We start from the raw sequence: 15,753 nt of genomic DNA on the forward strand, positions 1-15,753 counted from the left end.
CTTTGGGGGTTCCCCGCTGCTTCCAGGTTTGGGGGCGTGAGGAACATTTAAGGAAGAACTGTTGTTTTTACGTAACTGAGGACCTGGCGCCTGACCCCAGCAGGGGGGAAGGACTGAGAGATATCTGACTATGAATCATTAATGTAAAACACAGTCCCTTCCTGGAATATATACTGATACCTGTATACATACTGATACCTGTATTTACAAGTTAATTTAGGTGGAAGGACCGAGAGACATCGGACTATGAATTCTTAATGTAAAACAGTCTCTTCCCGGAATATATACTGATACCTGTATGCATCCTGATACCTGTATTTACAAGTTAATTTAGGGGGAAGTGTAGCCAAAGTACCAGGAATCCATATTTTAAAGAGATTGATAAGGGGAAGGGTATTGTATGTGTCGGGGTGGTCTGTAAACCCTGAAGTACCCAACCAATGGGGAACGGGAGGGAAATTGCGGCCGGGATTTTGGGGGGATATAAGCAGGGCCTTTTTGCCCTATTAGGTGTGCCTACCTTTAGGTAGAACACCCGGTGTTGCAATATCGTTATTAAAAAAAAAAAAAAAATTGCTTTGCTGAGAGATCCTGCCTGAGCCTATTATAACTGCAAAATAATTGTTTCCTACAGAGGGCACGAAGGTGGGTGACCACGAAGCGCCTCCCAGCACCCCGACAACGCGCCGCTGCGTGCGGGGAAACAGGAGGCGGGCCCGGCCGGCCAGGCGGGGCCGCGACCCAGGGCCGGGGCCCCGCTCCCCAGCGCCCGCCCCGCGCCGCGCCTCACGGGCCCAACGTCACCCGCCGCGCCGCCTCGGCGGGGCCGCCCCCGCGCATGCGCCGCCACGGCCGCGCCGCCCGAGGGTCAGCCCGGGACGGGGCTCGGGGCGGGCGGAGGGGTGGGAGGCGGTTGGGGCCGCGGCTGGCCGCCCGCGGCGGCCTCGGCGGGGAGAGCGGGGCTGGGGGCTGAAGGGCGGGAAATGAGAGCCGGGCGCTCGCCATGGGGGGGTTCGGCTGAGCCTGCGCCGCCTTCTGGGCCCGGCTGGGGGATCCTGGGCCTCGCTGGGGCTGCCGGGCGGGTCCCGCGGGCCCCTGGCAGCGGGGAGCCGGTGCCGGCGGTTCCCCCGCGGCGCGGTTGTCCCGCTGGAGGGAGGCGAGGCCGCGGAGCGGGAGGTGACCCTGCCTGGGCCAGGTGCCCCTCGGGCCGGGCGGCGGCCCGGGGTGGCCTGCCCTTCCCCCGTAATGGAAAAATCAAAAGCGATTCTGGAAACAGCAAATTCTCCTGTCACATGCTGGGTGAGCAGGGAATGGTCTGAGACAGGCTGGCGGATCGGGAAGCGAAAACCCGGGCTAGGACGGGAAGGCCAGGCTGTGAGGAGCTGGGAGCAGGTGGAGATGCAGCTCTGCAGGATGGTTTTGCTTTTGGTGTAGGTGTGTCAGTTACCAGTGTGTTTCCCGGAAAATAACATCGCTGTGGCAAGAACAAGACTGTTCTGGTGGCACCTCACAGAATCGGAGGTCACCCAACACCAGGCTTGGATAGCTCTGGCACACGAGAGTTTGTAGCCTTTGCCTCTCTCATCTCTCAAACATTCTTAGACCAGCAAGGATTAACAGAGGTCTCCAGTCTTGTCTTGGGCTATTTAGATTCCTTTAGTGATTCTGAAGTGAAAAGCAGGCCCCTCAGACCCCAGGTTTACATTGTTTAGGACAGGGGTGTCAAACTCATTTACACTGGGGGCCGCATCAGCCTCGCAGTTGCCTTCAAAGGGCTGAATGTAATTATAGGACTGTGTAAATGTAACTACTCTTAAATTTATACATTCCTAAAATTACATTTGGCCCTTTGAAAGCAACCATGAGGCTGATGTGGCACCCAGTGAAAATGAGTTCGACACCCCTCATTTAGGACCTAAAGGTATTTTCATTTTAAGGCTGTAGTTGGAGGAGTTTAAGCAAGCGTTGTGTTTGAGTTTGGTGATATTTTCGGTGATGATACGATGAGTTTTGGGGACAATTTGTTGCTTTATCTCTGAATATAGAAACTAGGACTGGCTGTTCTGAAATGGATGGCTTGGCAAGACTTACTGATCATTCCTACATGTAGATGCTCAAGTTGAAGCGCTGCTCTGTGATCGTTTAAGAGCTTCTGTCTTATCACACTAGGCCTCCTGCCTTAGCTTGAGGTTTCTGACACTTTGCCTTCCCTTTTGTTGCTTTTCCCATTATTCTCTTAGACTGTATTATTTTCGTGCCTGATTTTTTTTTCCCTGCTTCCTCTCTAGTGCTTTGCTAACAAGAGCAAATCAAAGTAGATGGTTGTACATCAGATCCTCCAGTGAGCAGCTATTTGTAAGCATGGTTATGACTACTTCAGATTCGTGATGTTAAACAACAGGCTCCCTGTTATACCAAAATGGACTCAACCCTGTCCTGCTGATTATTCTTGTCCTTGCTCCATGCTCTTTAATTTTTTATACTCATCTTCTGGAATCAGCTGTGCAATACTTCTAAAAACAAGAATTTTAAACTTTAAGTGTAGTGCACTTGAATGAACTCTTGCTTAATTTCTCTATAGAATTACGTCATCACTTGCTCAAAAAGGCTACAGTACAGGCAACGTAACAGCTTCAAATACAGGATCATAGAACTCTTATTCTTGTCCATTGCATCCCATTGTGCAAACAAAGAGTAAAGATGCAAACGAGGAAAAAATGGGGATGGGTAGGAACACTGAGAGAAAACCCTTCTCCACACTCCTTTTAGAGAGTACAGATGTTGTCTCTGGTGGTCTGACAGTTTTGTCCTCAAAAGCATTTATATTGCAGAAGTGTCTTTAGGTGGGAGACAGCTGAAAAAGAATAAGAAGCTGCTGATGTGGGATTTTATGGGAAAAAAATAATTTGGCATGGGGAAATGATCTCTTTCCTCTCTTAAAAGTAATAGAGATATCAAGAGAAACTGAAAAGAGAATGGAGAAAAAGTTGGTGGGAATGATCAAGGGAAAGAAGTTGAGATGGGAAGGATTTGTGTGATTCATATAGCGAAGCATGATATATTTTATTTATTTATACAGCTAATAGGCCATTTTTGCTCAATGGACTGTAACAACATTCATACAGTGTTTTAAATAGGAGGAGAAATTTTCACAAGAAAAACTTCCAGGTTGCTTCCCTAGTATATTTAAGAGGTGTCTCACCTTGTGCTTGTGTAGAAGTCAAGAGGCATCACGGTGGGAACCATTTTTGGCAGAGTTCACACTGTAACTGGTCCTTTGACTGGAGTTTAAAGGTGGCCTTAAGCAAGCTGAGTCTGATCTGCTAATAAACTAGCCATGGTAAATTGTGGTTCAGTGTAGGTACTTTCATAGTCTGTATTGCTGTCTGTAGCGTCCTAGTTAGGCTGCTAATTGTACCTGGTTTAGCATAGATATTCTTTATATGCAGGATTATGTACTAAGATAGACCGACTTCATGCAAGGAATGCATGACTTCGAATATGTGATCCAGGTACAATGAGTTATTTTGTTTGGCTTAATTCTGGGATATCTTGCAATACTCAGTCATCTTAGAGTTGTGGTTGTCTTGTGTTTCCTTTTGCAGGAAGGTCCGTCTGTCTGTGTGTGCCCGCTCTTCCTTGAGAGATGTCGAATGTTTCCAATTATGCTTTTCGAATGGCCCGGCTGAGTGCTCAGATATTCGGAGAAGTTGTCAGGCCAACTGACTCAAAATCAATGAAAGTAGTGAAGTTATTCAGTGAGCAGCCTCTGGCCAAGCGGAAGGAGGTCTACAGCTGGTATCCTCCTCACAACACCTACTATGCCCTCATGAAGAAACTCCGTTACTTTGGTCTCTACAGGTAATCTCTGTGCTTATAGGGTGGGAGCAGAACTGGAGATGGGAAAGGGGTGGGTGTGAGTTTTGTTATATTTCCTCAAGGAAAATAGGAACGTAGAAAAAGGTTTAGTTCAGAGTATTGTGCATATGGAAATAAACACTTGATTGTTGCACTGAGGGCAAGGAGAGTAGAATAAGTGACTACTGTCTGAGTAACTTTTACCATAATTAGAACCTTTTGTGAGAAAGACTTTAGGTGTAGTTATGGGCAACCAATTATATAAGAAATAGCTCTTGCTTTGGCTTTGTGGGGAAGAGAGCTTTCTTGCAGACAAGACATGGGTCCATAGTTCTGAATATGGCAAATTAATGTGCTACAAAGAGGTGATGTTACCTTAACACAAAAATTGCACTAAGACAGTCTTACCATATATTTCTTAATCATTCAACAACTAATAAGTGAAGTTTAGAAGAGAAGGAAAGTCTGTATTAGGCTGGAGGGGCTTTTTATCCTTTAAAATAAGCTAAATTAAATCCAAATGTTGTTTAAATAGCCTTATGAATTTCAGCTTCATCCAAACCAGTTGTCTAATTTCTAAACTAATTTCCACAGTCTCAAGTAGGAAAAACTGCACTGCAAAAGAACATCAGCAGGAGTCAAATGCATTCTTTGACTTCCATCAGGTAGCACTAAAGAAGTCCCTTAAAAGTGCTAACCCTGTAAAGTCAAAACAGCCTGATTTCTATTGCTAGTATCTCAATACTAGCCATCAAGGATTGCATCCAGGATGTTCTTGGTTTAAGTGGGCATGCAAACACTTTCTAGAAGAGCTGTTTACACAGAAAGCCTTAATGACATGATAATGTTCTTTACTCTTCTCCTTCCGCTCGTAATCTCAAGTTCCTTCTCTAGCTGCTTTGTACACAGAGAGTTTGTAAGAGGATCAGGTTTGCTGGTGAGAAATATATAATGAAGAGTCATAGACTAATAGGGCCTGATAATAACTTGCAATTTTTTTGTTTATTTTTTTTTAGAAAAGTTGTGTTTAAAAATAGCAGTGCAGCAATCTTAGGCTACTTAGGATGCAGTTGTGACTTTTGAAACATACCTTTGCACTGAAAAATACAGAGACAGAGATTAAATAGAATTTAGTAGAACATTGAGGATTCATTATCTCTGCCAGCCCCTTTATCCTCCTTTCTATTTTATTCTCCTATTAAGATTCTGCCAGTAGCTGATGCTTTTTTTCGTAATTCATTCTTGAAGTCACCTGAGAGCAGTGTCATGTACTGTAATTACTGCTCAGCATGCCCCTGTTTTCTTGGAAGCTAATGACCTAAACTTAGTATCTAGCATAGAAACACAGTGCGCGATTGCTAGGCTGCCAAGCCAGATGAGAAGGGGAAATTCTCATTCTTATCTCTTGCTGATTTTTGTATTTTACTGCTCATTTAAACACACTGGATCAATAAATGCAATGGAAATAATATATATATATGCACACACCATTTGTTGCTGAAAACCTTGTTTTGAAAGTACCAGAGCAAATCTTTCATATTATTCAGCTGAAAATGACTGCTAGCAGTAACACTGAATACACTGCAGTGAGTTTCAATATGGACTTCACTGTTAAAAAGACTTTCAAGGGGTTTTTTTATGTTATCGTACAGCTCATAGAACCTTTCACATCTAGGTATTCAAGAAACAGAGTAAACTTTTTTCTTTCTTCCCTCATCTAGGGATGAACATCAGGACTTTAAGGAGGAGATGAGGCGATTGAAAAAGCTCCGTGGGAAGGAAAAACCAAAGAAAGGAGAAGGAAAGAGAGCTCTCAAGAAGAAGTAGTACCACTTGGACAATATAATGAACTACTCTGGAAATACTGGAGAACAGCTCTAACTCAGGCTTTCTGTTCCCAGCCAGAGAGGGCTTGGCATGTGAGCTGTGTGTGGGGCACAAGAAACACCCTGTGAAATGCTGGAGTCCACCTTGGGAGTGCACTAGGGTCTTTGTGGTTTTAACAGTTTTTAATTTCTGTACTTCAAATATACTGTATATTGTAGTACGTTCATTTGTCAGAGCCCTCTCTTACCCAAGTAGTAAAAACAACAGTAAAAAAAAAAAACGTGCTCAGTGGTTTTCTTGCAAACACCTGTAGTTGCTTCAGTTTTTCTGGATCTGGAAAATCATTTGGCTTTCATTGTCTGTTTTATTTCTTCGATTAATATCAGCACTGTTATGCATGTAGCCACAAAAAAAATGTTTCCTGCTTCTGTTGCTGTGTGTCGTCTTGCCTATTATGATGAGTTTCACTTTAGGTAGATTTAGTGTTAATTTAAGTTGCTGTTAGACTATTGTTCTGCATTTTGCACTGGACAATACTTCATGGTCTGTTGCCTGCCCACAGCACTCTCATTGTACCCTGAATATTTAGATACTACAACAGAAGAGGCTGAAATTTGTTTTCCAGCTTGAGACCCCCTACTAGTTAAGATACAGTATGTTTACCATAATAAAAGGATTTTGAATTTATTTTGATTGCCTGGAGGACATGTATGAAGTACTTCATAAGGTGATGAACAGTTTTACTGATATTCAATATGTGGTTTTATCACTAGGCTCCTTCAGTGTTGCAAACACTAATGACTGCATAAATCTATTACCTGTCAGCCCCTGTCAGGGAACAGAAAGCACAGAGTGCAGCTGTGCTGCTCTGCCTGCCTGCGTGTGCATCTTGCCTGTGTGTACCCTGAAACAGCATCTTTTAATTTCCAGACCGTGGAAGCTTAGAGGAACATGCTTGAGGTAGTAAAGGAGAGGAATGAAAAATATAGAGTAACTGAAGCAGAAAGTATGTGCACAGTTAGCTTGGGATACGCTTGATTTTTTCCATACAGAGGCATCCTGAAGTAGGGAGTAGTACTAACCGCTGCCATTTCTAAACCAAGCTTGTTAAAATTTAAGTGTATTTGAAGGGACTCTTCTGGTCATTGAAATCAGCCGATCTATATAAATTTGTAACAGCTCGATGACTGTACTTCACCAAGGTTATTAATTGAAGAGGTGTTGATTGTTTTTTTAAAATCTAACTTAAAGCCTTTGCCTAACTCTAACATGCCCACGGCAGTTTGGTGTTCTGTGTGTTGTGTGTGGATTGTGATGTGACTGGTACTGAAGAATACAGAGCCTGCAATGAGCTCTCTGAGAAGTACTTGGTTCCTGGGATGTATGTGCAGCTGTGGGGAAATGGATCTGGTTCCCTTGAATTTCTCTTTAGGAAGAAGAGCGGCATGGAGCCATGTACTATGTAGAGGGACTTGGCCCAAGTAGGAAGGTTGCTGCTGCCTGACACTGTTTCTGGCTACAGCTGTCGGGTGAAGTTGCTCAGCTGGTTGCTTTGGTGGACAGAAAGACCAGTTCTGAACCTCTTGAGCAGAATTACTGTGGCAGCTTTGGACACTTGGTGATTGTACTTAACAATAGCTTTGTTGGCAAAAACTTGATGTCTTCTAAAATGAAACCAAAGATCGATAAAAATGTTTGCAGTTTAAGATGAAAAATCAACAGCATCTTTTTTTGCTCATGTGAAACACTTCAAGTTTTGACACTATAAATGTACAAGAGAGAGAAAGTGTGCATGCATCAACAAGTGAATTATGGTCCTGCTCCAGTAAAGTATGTGTGGTCTTAAACTTCGTGTTTGGGCAGACCTGGTTATGAGTATACATATAATGATAGGTAAAATACTCACACAGCATGATTTGCTGTGGTTATGCTTCTGAATTGACATGTAGTCTACTTAAGTACTGAACATTTACAGAATGTACTGAGGGCAGGGAACGCTACAGGTATTCTCTATCTTAGCACACCACCTTGCTAGACACAGATACTAACTCAGTGGTGTGATATTAGATTCTATCCCTAAACCTAATTATCTATTTCTCCTTTTGTGCTCCAAGCCACCCAGCTATTTATGGGTTTTGAGAAGTTCCTGTCATGAACAGCAAAATAAAAGGCTTGTTTGGCTGGTCATCTATAATGTTCCCTGTTGTCTGGAACCTGCCAGAGCAAACGTGCTCTAGAATCAAAGCATCAGCCTGGGAATGTACTTTGGGAAGATACTTCCAGCATATCTAAAAAGAGGGAGAAGCTGATGGAAGTGCCTGTGAAGTAAGTAGATGTGAAACAAATGGACTGAATTGTTGATTTTCATCTTTACAGTGTTTGCAAAAGCAAAATACATGGAGGGGAAAAATAAGTAACTTTTAAGAAGAGCAGTATAAGAAAGGTTCCCTGCTAGTTTTTCATGATCTTTCTTCTCTAATACTCATTTGCTAGAACTAGGTCTTCTCAAAAATGGCTGTTTCACCTCCTGAGACTTCACTATAAAATAACGATGATTCAGCCATTATTGGTGCATGTCCTAGTATTAGGATAACCCATTGCTCACCAAGAGTGTTAGTTACGCTCATTTTGTTCCAGAAAATACAGCCTTCTCTCCATAGCTGGGATAGAAATAGGTGCTTTCCTACCTCCCTTCTAACCCGTGCTCTGTCATTTAGGAATAGACATTGCCTGAAGAAGACCATGTTTTGTGAATCACAGGGTGTAGACAAATTGGAAGTGGATTCCGAAACATGCCAGGTATTAATGCAGTATGTGTATTTAGGAGGGGAAGGAGAGTTTCAGCCGTATTCCGAGGGGTGAGGATGTGAACTCTTATGCTTTATACAGTTATTAGTACAGCAGGATATCCATTTTACGTACAAATAAGTTCAATTAGACTTTTTACTTTCCCCGTAGAATGAATTTTTTCACCATTTAAACTCTGCTGTGTTTTTTTAAAAAAAAATTTCACTCTTCTGAGGGTTTGTGCTACTGTCCTCAGCAGATATTTAGATGAGTGGTTTAATTCTTGATAGGAATAATGTGGTTAGCTGATCTCCAAGGGACTAATTGCGAGTCAAACCCTTAACCTCTTCCCAATCCTGAATAGCTTTATTAAGTGCCACTGCTTCCTTATTTTACAGTGCTTTAACTATGTCTGTCTTTAATTATATTCCAGTATAATATAGTCGTGGGTGCTGAGTACTGCCTTGATAATCACAAGTTATTTTGTAAACAGGCTGACCCAGTTGCTGTATATATCCTATAGGCAGTGCAGCTATTGCCAGAAACTCTGACTATTGAAAGTCCTGCAGGCAGGCAGAAGTTCACTTGCATATGATGACACTTTGTAATGGTGAAAGAAAAAGAAAAAGGCAGTCTTGATTTCTGGCAAAGGTACCAGTGTGTTAAAATATATGAGCTTCGCTCGGGGAAGTACTAACTTGAAAAAAGTTTCTCCTAATTGTGGAAAGAGTTTATTCTACTTATTAAAGCAATGTGCTAAGTTTATGCAGGTCAGTGAAATGCACGTGAGTTACTCTCTGATTTTAGACAAATGCTTTGTCTTACTTGCCTACATTTCCTTAAGAGTAAAATTAGAATAATGATCACTTAGTGAATAGTGTCATGAGTGTAAGCTGCTTCTAGGATGGGAATTTACCCCAGGAGAACCTTGTGTAAAGAGCAGCTTAGTCTGGGTACAGTAAGACTTGTACCTCTGCGTATTTCAGAGCTTTATCTCAGAGAGATGATTGTATGCAACAGCTGATGACAATTTTAACACATAAAATAAGCTGTGGTAAGTTACTGTGTTCACTGTCCTGCTTTAGACCTTAGGGCCTTCAAATGCTGAAAAAAAATGGATTTGGTCAGAAAAAAAATACTAAAAAACACATGTATTTCTTAAAATGTAAATATTTCTGAAAATTTAAAGTATCTGTGTACATATTCTGTGTACATATTCCTCTACCACTTCAAGTTTGAAGGCCATTTTAGGATCATTTGAAAAACAACAATCAACAAATTCTATATGTTTTGGAGAAACTTCACAAATCTGAAAGGCTGCTTTGATGAGGGAATGCCTCTGTTTTGTATGGTTTTGCTTTCTTTTAAAGCACAAAGGAAAATATGCAAAAACCCACAAGTGCTATGGGGATCTTGGAAGGATTCCTTTAAACTCTGTTCTCCTCTGTAACTGCCTGATTGTGACACTTCTTGTGCAATCCCTTGGCAGTAGATCCTGGAAACAAAATCCTTCAAGAGGACTCTCTCTCTTCGTTATCTTGAACAATACTCTTATCGTAAATCCTGGTAAGAATTAAATTATCTGTGTAGGCCAGATATTTAGGTGGATCTTCCTGTGCCTGCACAGCTGGGGTAGCACAAAGAAAAGCATTTTAGTCTCTTTTTTTCTCCTCTTCACTTTTTCTTGTCCTTTTCCTCAAGTGTAAGAATAATGTCTTGAGTACAGAGAGGAAGGAACAGGTGTGAAAACATCTGAAAGAATTTGCTTGTGAAGGCTCAGTCACAGCAGAGCACAGCTATAGGGTGTTCCAGTGGCGAGGAGCATGACTATGCAGACAGATGTTAGAGGGACATCAACACCACACTGGCTGAGAAATTATTTAGGCTTCTCTAGGGGGATAAATATGAAGTCAACAGGATGATGGTCGTGACATCAAAGTGTCTTTATACAGACTGTATTGAATTGTTTTGGATGGAATACTGGGGAAAAGTGAAATATTTAGAAAAATTGAAAAGACTCCAAAGAAGTGGGTTTGGCTTCTGTTGTCTGAGTCAGGCAGAGCCAAGCGTTACAAAACATAGCACAGGGACCACTTCTCTCCTGGAAGAGAAGACAGACTGGGTGACTTCATACATTTTCTCATATCATAGCTAGGGCTATGAAAACAAATCTTACCAAGAGCTAAAAAAGGATGTTTATATCCATTAGGTTTTCTGTCTATGCTTGGAAGTACTTTACTTCATCCTCCCTAAATCTGTTTGTAAATATTTCGTAGAGTTCAGAGGGTCTCTCCCACTTCAGTTGTTTTTTCTGTAGGTCTGATGTTTGCCTTATGGGCTGTTTCAGTAAATAGGCTTTTAATGGTATTAGGAGTGAAAAGTACCCAAGCTTCAGAAAGTTTAAAAACCATTCTACTGCATGCAATGGTGTGTCACTGCAAATGCATAATTGTAAATTCATCACATTCCTCAATTTCCCTTGCAGTCTTGCCTGGATAAAAATAAATGGGGTCGCTCAGCCCCAGTCTTTCAAAAGGGATGTCTAAAATGTGATTCTAGATTCAAGCAGCTACAGAAGTGGCCTAATTTTAGAAGCTGTGTGAATGTTGAGTATCTCCAACTGGTATCAATGAGACTTAACTCTGAGTAACAACTAGGTAAATCCTATGCCACCAAACAGGGTTGTAGTCTCCTTTAGCCTTTGACTGGTAGTGGTAGCTTCAGGACAGCATTGATTAAACAACATCTCTCTGGAGATGTTGTGCATACGTGTGCAGTAACTGCTTCCCCGGTGACATTCAGGGTTGATCATAATAATATTAGGCTGTTTGCAATGTTTGCTAAAATACTGCTCTGTCGCCTGACACCAATACAGCCAACAGTGTGTGTCTCTGTATTTTCAAACTCAAGTTGTTTGATAGTATCATCAAGTTTATTAATAAACATTAATGCCCTCTGAGGACAGATGGTAGAGTATTGACTAGGCATGCAAACCACTTAAAAATAAGATAAAATGAAGATCTAAGCTGGAGCCTTGGAGAATTCCACCAGAGGGGGGTAACAGAAATTGTGTTCATTTACCGAAACAAATGTGTCTTCTGGAGAGAGAAGTCATATCATATTAAAAAGGAATAACCGTGTCCGAGAGCCTTTAGCATAACCTCAAGCATCAAGCAATCCACAGTGTCAAAAACATTGAGAGGCCATTGACCGCTGCACCAGAAACTTTGCCTTTGGCCAAGTGCGTACTCACAGGAACGATGAGAATATAGCAACGTGCTTCGGAGACTGTCCTAGTTCCCACATGCTTGGCAGGCAGCTTGTCTCTTTGGGAGAGACTAAATGTCTGTGAGGCTTGTGTTGTCTCGGTGGTAGTGAGGATTAAAGGACAAGGATGGATTGTGAACTGTGATACTGACTCTGTCAGCAAAAGACACGTTTAAATACATAAGATGTGTGCGTGGGTATTACAATATCGGCATTCATTTAAAAAGATTATCCATCCTGTTTGGCTTCTTAAAAAATAATTCTTAAAAAAAACTCCAGTAAAGCGGGGTATTGCCCTGAAAAACCACGCTCAGTCACCATGATCTCTCTGTCCCATGTCAAAGCTGCAGTTTCTGTATTTGATCCAGATTATTGATTTAGCCCTTTTGGACTCTGAAATTTTCTTTACTCCAGGCCGATACCAACTCTAATGGACTTTTTCTGCTCAGTGAAGAGGCTAGAAACCGAAAGGTGCACTTACTAACTAAACTGTTGTTAGATCAGAGATGTAGAGAGTTACCAACCCATCTGTAAAGTGCTGGAGGATCAAATGACAGCAGGTATTCAGGTTGGGGGAAGATCAGCAAGCCTGGATATTATGAAGGAAAATCCTAAGACTGGAACATAATTGAACAGTCATCTTCCGAACAGCAAAATAACTTGTTTGAGGTGGAATCCTCTCCTGCCCTTTCTTGGAACACACTCAATTGTGTTAGTGCTTTTTTTGTGCCTAAATGGCATGGTTTTGAGTTATGAAATGTGATTGTTCACACTGGAATAATAATGCAAGGAATCTAAAACTACTTAGTCCATAAAGCTGATCAGCTTATCACTATCCAACATAAAGGACTCGGAAATTACACATCCGAACGAGCTGAACGCGTTAAAGCAATGACAAAGGATGATGAGGCAACAGGAGTGTCTTGACTGATCCTCTCAAACGTGAGATTTGGTCCCAGTTTCACTCAAGCATGTCAGGCCAGGAAAATCAGTGCTTCTTACTCCTTTGTTTCCCGGTTTTCATCTGCTGCTCATTTCCTAGGAGAGCCAGCCACACCTTCTCCTCCACTGACTACTTCTGCTACTTTCTCTCTCCATCTACTCTTATGTCCCGTCCCACCCTTTCCTTTTCCACTGGTTGCTGCTTCTCTTTAGGGTGGTTTCAGGGCTCATGCTCTCTCTCAATGGCTCCTTATATGCCACATTTCTCAGTATTTATGCTACCGTTCAATAAAATGTATAGTTTTCTCAGCTTCTCATGCTAGCACACAAGTGGAGGCAGGAAGCCAGCAGAGAGGCAAGGGGACTCCGATGCAGCACATGCATTGCTGGACCATGAGGTCACTACTCAGACAAGGAAAGAAACAGGTCAGCATTTTGTTCTCGCGATGCTGAACAACACGCAGGGTGCAGGAGAGACGGATAAGCAAAGTCACTCTCGTGTCCTAGTCCCATTACCTTTCCTGCTCCCCACCACCTCCCACGCGTTGCCTCCAAAGGAAAACGTTTTGCTTTTTACTTTCTGCAGGTCTAAGGTGAGGTTTAGGGAGAGAAGAGCAACAGTTTTATGAAGAATGACTCTAAAATAAATTATGCCTGAATCAAATGAAAACTATGTAAATACTTCCAGTATCGCTACAAGAAAAATCGGAATGTTATTATTTATATATAAAAGAAAGCTTGTTAGATCAACATTTCTTTTAATGGTAGAATGATAACTGAGTTAAAAACCTGGTGGATTCACATTTTCTTCTTTTTTTCCGTCTCCTTTTTTCTCCCAGTTTGCACCCATCCTTATCACTTCTGCTCATGTATTTAACTCAAAGGTAAAGAGCTATGAAGCCTCCATTAACTGAAAAAAAAATATGGATGAGATTATTCAGCTGTCAAGTTCGAATAACCACCTGAATATTACCTAATTCCTCACTGAAGGTATGAATGTTTGAGTTTCAGCAGTGTCACAGAATGGTAAATCTCATGAAGTAAAAGTTCTCAAAAAGCTACCAAGGGAAAAAATACATATGATCTGTCCAGGAATAGTTTAAAGAAAACAACCAACCAAACAAAAAAAGCAGCTTTGCTTTGTCTGTTGCCTCACATTGGAGAAATCAGACAGCAGTCTCTAGAAATATGAAAAGATGTGGAGTATATCTTAAAGTGAGTGGGATGATACCCCTATATAGGTGTTAAAGAGAAATGGGGAAAAAAAATATCTGTGTTCTTTCCTCAAAAAATATCTTCAACATTGTCTTCCTAGAGAGCAAAGTAATTTTCTTAAGTATATATTATCCTGACTACTAATCAGAAAATGACTGAACTCTGGACAACGGCTTAACTTTTGTGCTGCTTCACATTTTCTGGCTAAGATTACAGGGAACATGACTGTTGTCATTAGTATCTGTGTTCCATCAACATTTGTATTTCTGCTGTTAAGACTGAGGATTAATCTGATATATAAGCGGTACCATTGTCTTACATACAGGAAGTTGTGCACTTTCACTTCGTACTACAGCACTTAAAAATTATGTACATTTTAAAAGACTTTAGAAGATCTGTTATTATTTTCTCATGGTGCAGAATTTAATCCAGTGTTTTCAAATGTACATGGGCCAAGTGCAAATGCTACAACATATGGGACAAATACTGTCTTTTTAGTGTGTGAAAAGGCTAAGTGGTTTTTGGAAACTTGGACAATTTTTAAGGGCACTTCAGACATCCAGAGTTTAACATGTGTTCAATTTTCACACTAGTTTGAAAAATCAGTTTCTATTATCATACCAATATGCAATTTTTTAATTAAGAAACTAGAAGGCTTGGTTTTTTGGTTTTTTTGAGATACTGTCTTCTAATGAAAGAATATCATAAATGTGACCGGTAGTAGGCTTCATCTAATATTTCTTTTGGACAGACGCATTTTGGAGTACCCCATTAATACTTTTTTGGGAGGAAAGGATAAAGATGTGTTCAAATGCTCACAATGAGACAGTTGCTGTCAGGTAGCCATATAATTTTTTTTTTACTGACTCATTAAAACATTGTTCTTTGGAAGTTCAGGTGTTCATTAGATCAAACGTTCCGGTAGTGGGCAATCTAGCTGAAGAGTCTTTCTCTTTTAACAGCTGGACTTGTCTCCTGATCCGAATTAAAATTTAAAAAGTCCGAGGAGGATCAAACCCCAGTGCATAACTAAGAGTTTGATGGGAGGTGGCAGGGTTTGTGTTTACAAGTATGCATTACCTGCTGCAATACCAGATAAACTGGCTGTGCTGCATTGTAAATCAACCAGCCGGTGCCCCGAGCAGCCCACAGATGGGACAGCAGAAACCAGCCTTTCACGTCTTGGTTCTAAGGTGGATTTTGACCTGCGTTGCAAATGAATGCTAATCTCTGTAAAAAATGTTGACGGTATCAGTTCTGAGCAGACAGGACTTCATATCATCAAGAAATAGTTAAAGTTAATAATGATTTATCTTTCATCCTGACAGGTTGAGCAAAGAGACCAAAGATGCCACGACGTGGAGGAGCAGGAAATTCCATTTGTCCTTAGGTGTGGATGCCCTCAAACAAAAGGATAGTATAGCATAAATAGTAGATTTCTGTGTCCTTCCTACACCAGTGTCTTTTAAAATAGTATGCTGTTCTTCATTAAAACAAAACCAAAACCAACCAAACAAAAAAACCCCACAGTGTACTGCCTATTTAATGTATTTTGGGTGGTCTGTTATCACAAGTACAAAATATAGTAAGTTAGCAATGTAGTAAGATAAGTGAATATTACAAATATATTATGTGACTGAAATGACCGTTTTGTTTATAGTACTGATGTAATTCTCCTGTTGTATCTTCACAAGACTGATGTGGAGCTTGATTAATTGAGTTACATTATTCCATTCTAACTTTGGCGTCACAACAACCAAAAACCTGCTGTCTTTTGGCTGCTCATGATCAAGAAGTCTGTTATGTGTGAAATCATTATTTGTGTCTAATTACAGACTTTGCTGTTTAGCGGCCCTT

At 41.2% G+C, this 15,753-nt stretch overlaps 1 protein-coding gene across 4 annotated transcripts; it reads left to right on the forward strand.

Annotated features, from left to right (window-relative positions):
• Positions 1-795: 795 nt before the first annotated feature.
• MRPS33 (mitochondrial ribosomal protein S33) lies at positions 796-6,508 on the forward strand. 4 transcript variants are annotated; one of them, XM_065649978.1, is made up of 4 exons: positions 1,023-1,299; positions 3,450-3,512; positions 3,606-3,861; positions 5,580-6,507. In XM_065649978.1, exons 3-4 carry the CDS (start codon positions 3,647-3,649, stop codon positions 5,683-5,685), a joined length of 321 nt encoding a protein of 106 aa, XP_065506050.1. In that variant the 5' UTR covers positions 1,023-1,299; positions 3,450-3,512; positions 3,606-3,646; the 3' UTR covers positions 5,686-6,507. The 4 variants fall into 4 exon arrangements, with proteins under 4 accessions (XP_065506042.1, XP_065506050.1, XP_065506058.1 ...); XM_065649970.1 differs by lacking the exons at positions 1,023-1,299; positions 3,450-3,512 and adding an exon at positions 796-867; XM_065649986.1 differs by lacking the exon at positions 3,450-3,512.
• Positions 6,509-15,753: the final 9,245 nt, after the last annotated feature.

Source organism: Caloenas nicobarica, chromosome 1 (genome assembly GCF_036013445.1).
Source record: "Caloenas nicobarica isolate bCalNic1 chromosome 1, bCalNic1.hap1, whole genome shotgun sequence".
In the NCBI taxonomy this organism is placed as follows: domain Eukaryota; kingdom Metazoa; phylum Chordata; class Aves; order Columbiformes; family Columbidae; genus Caloenas; species Caloenas nicobarica.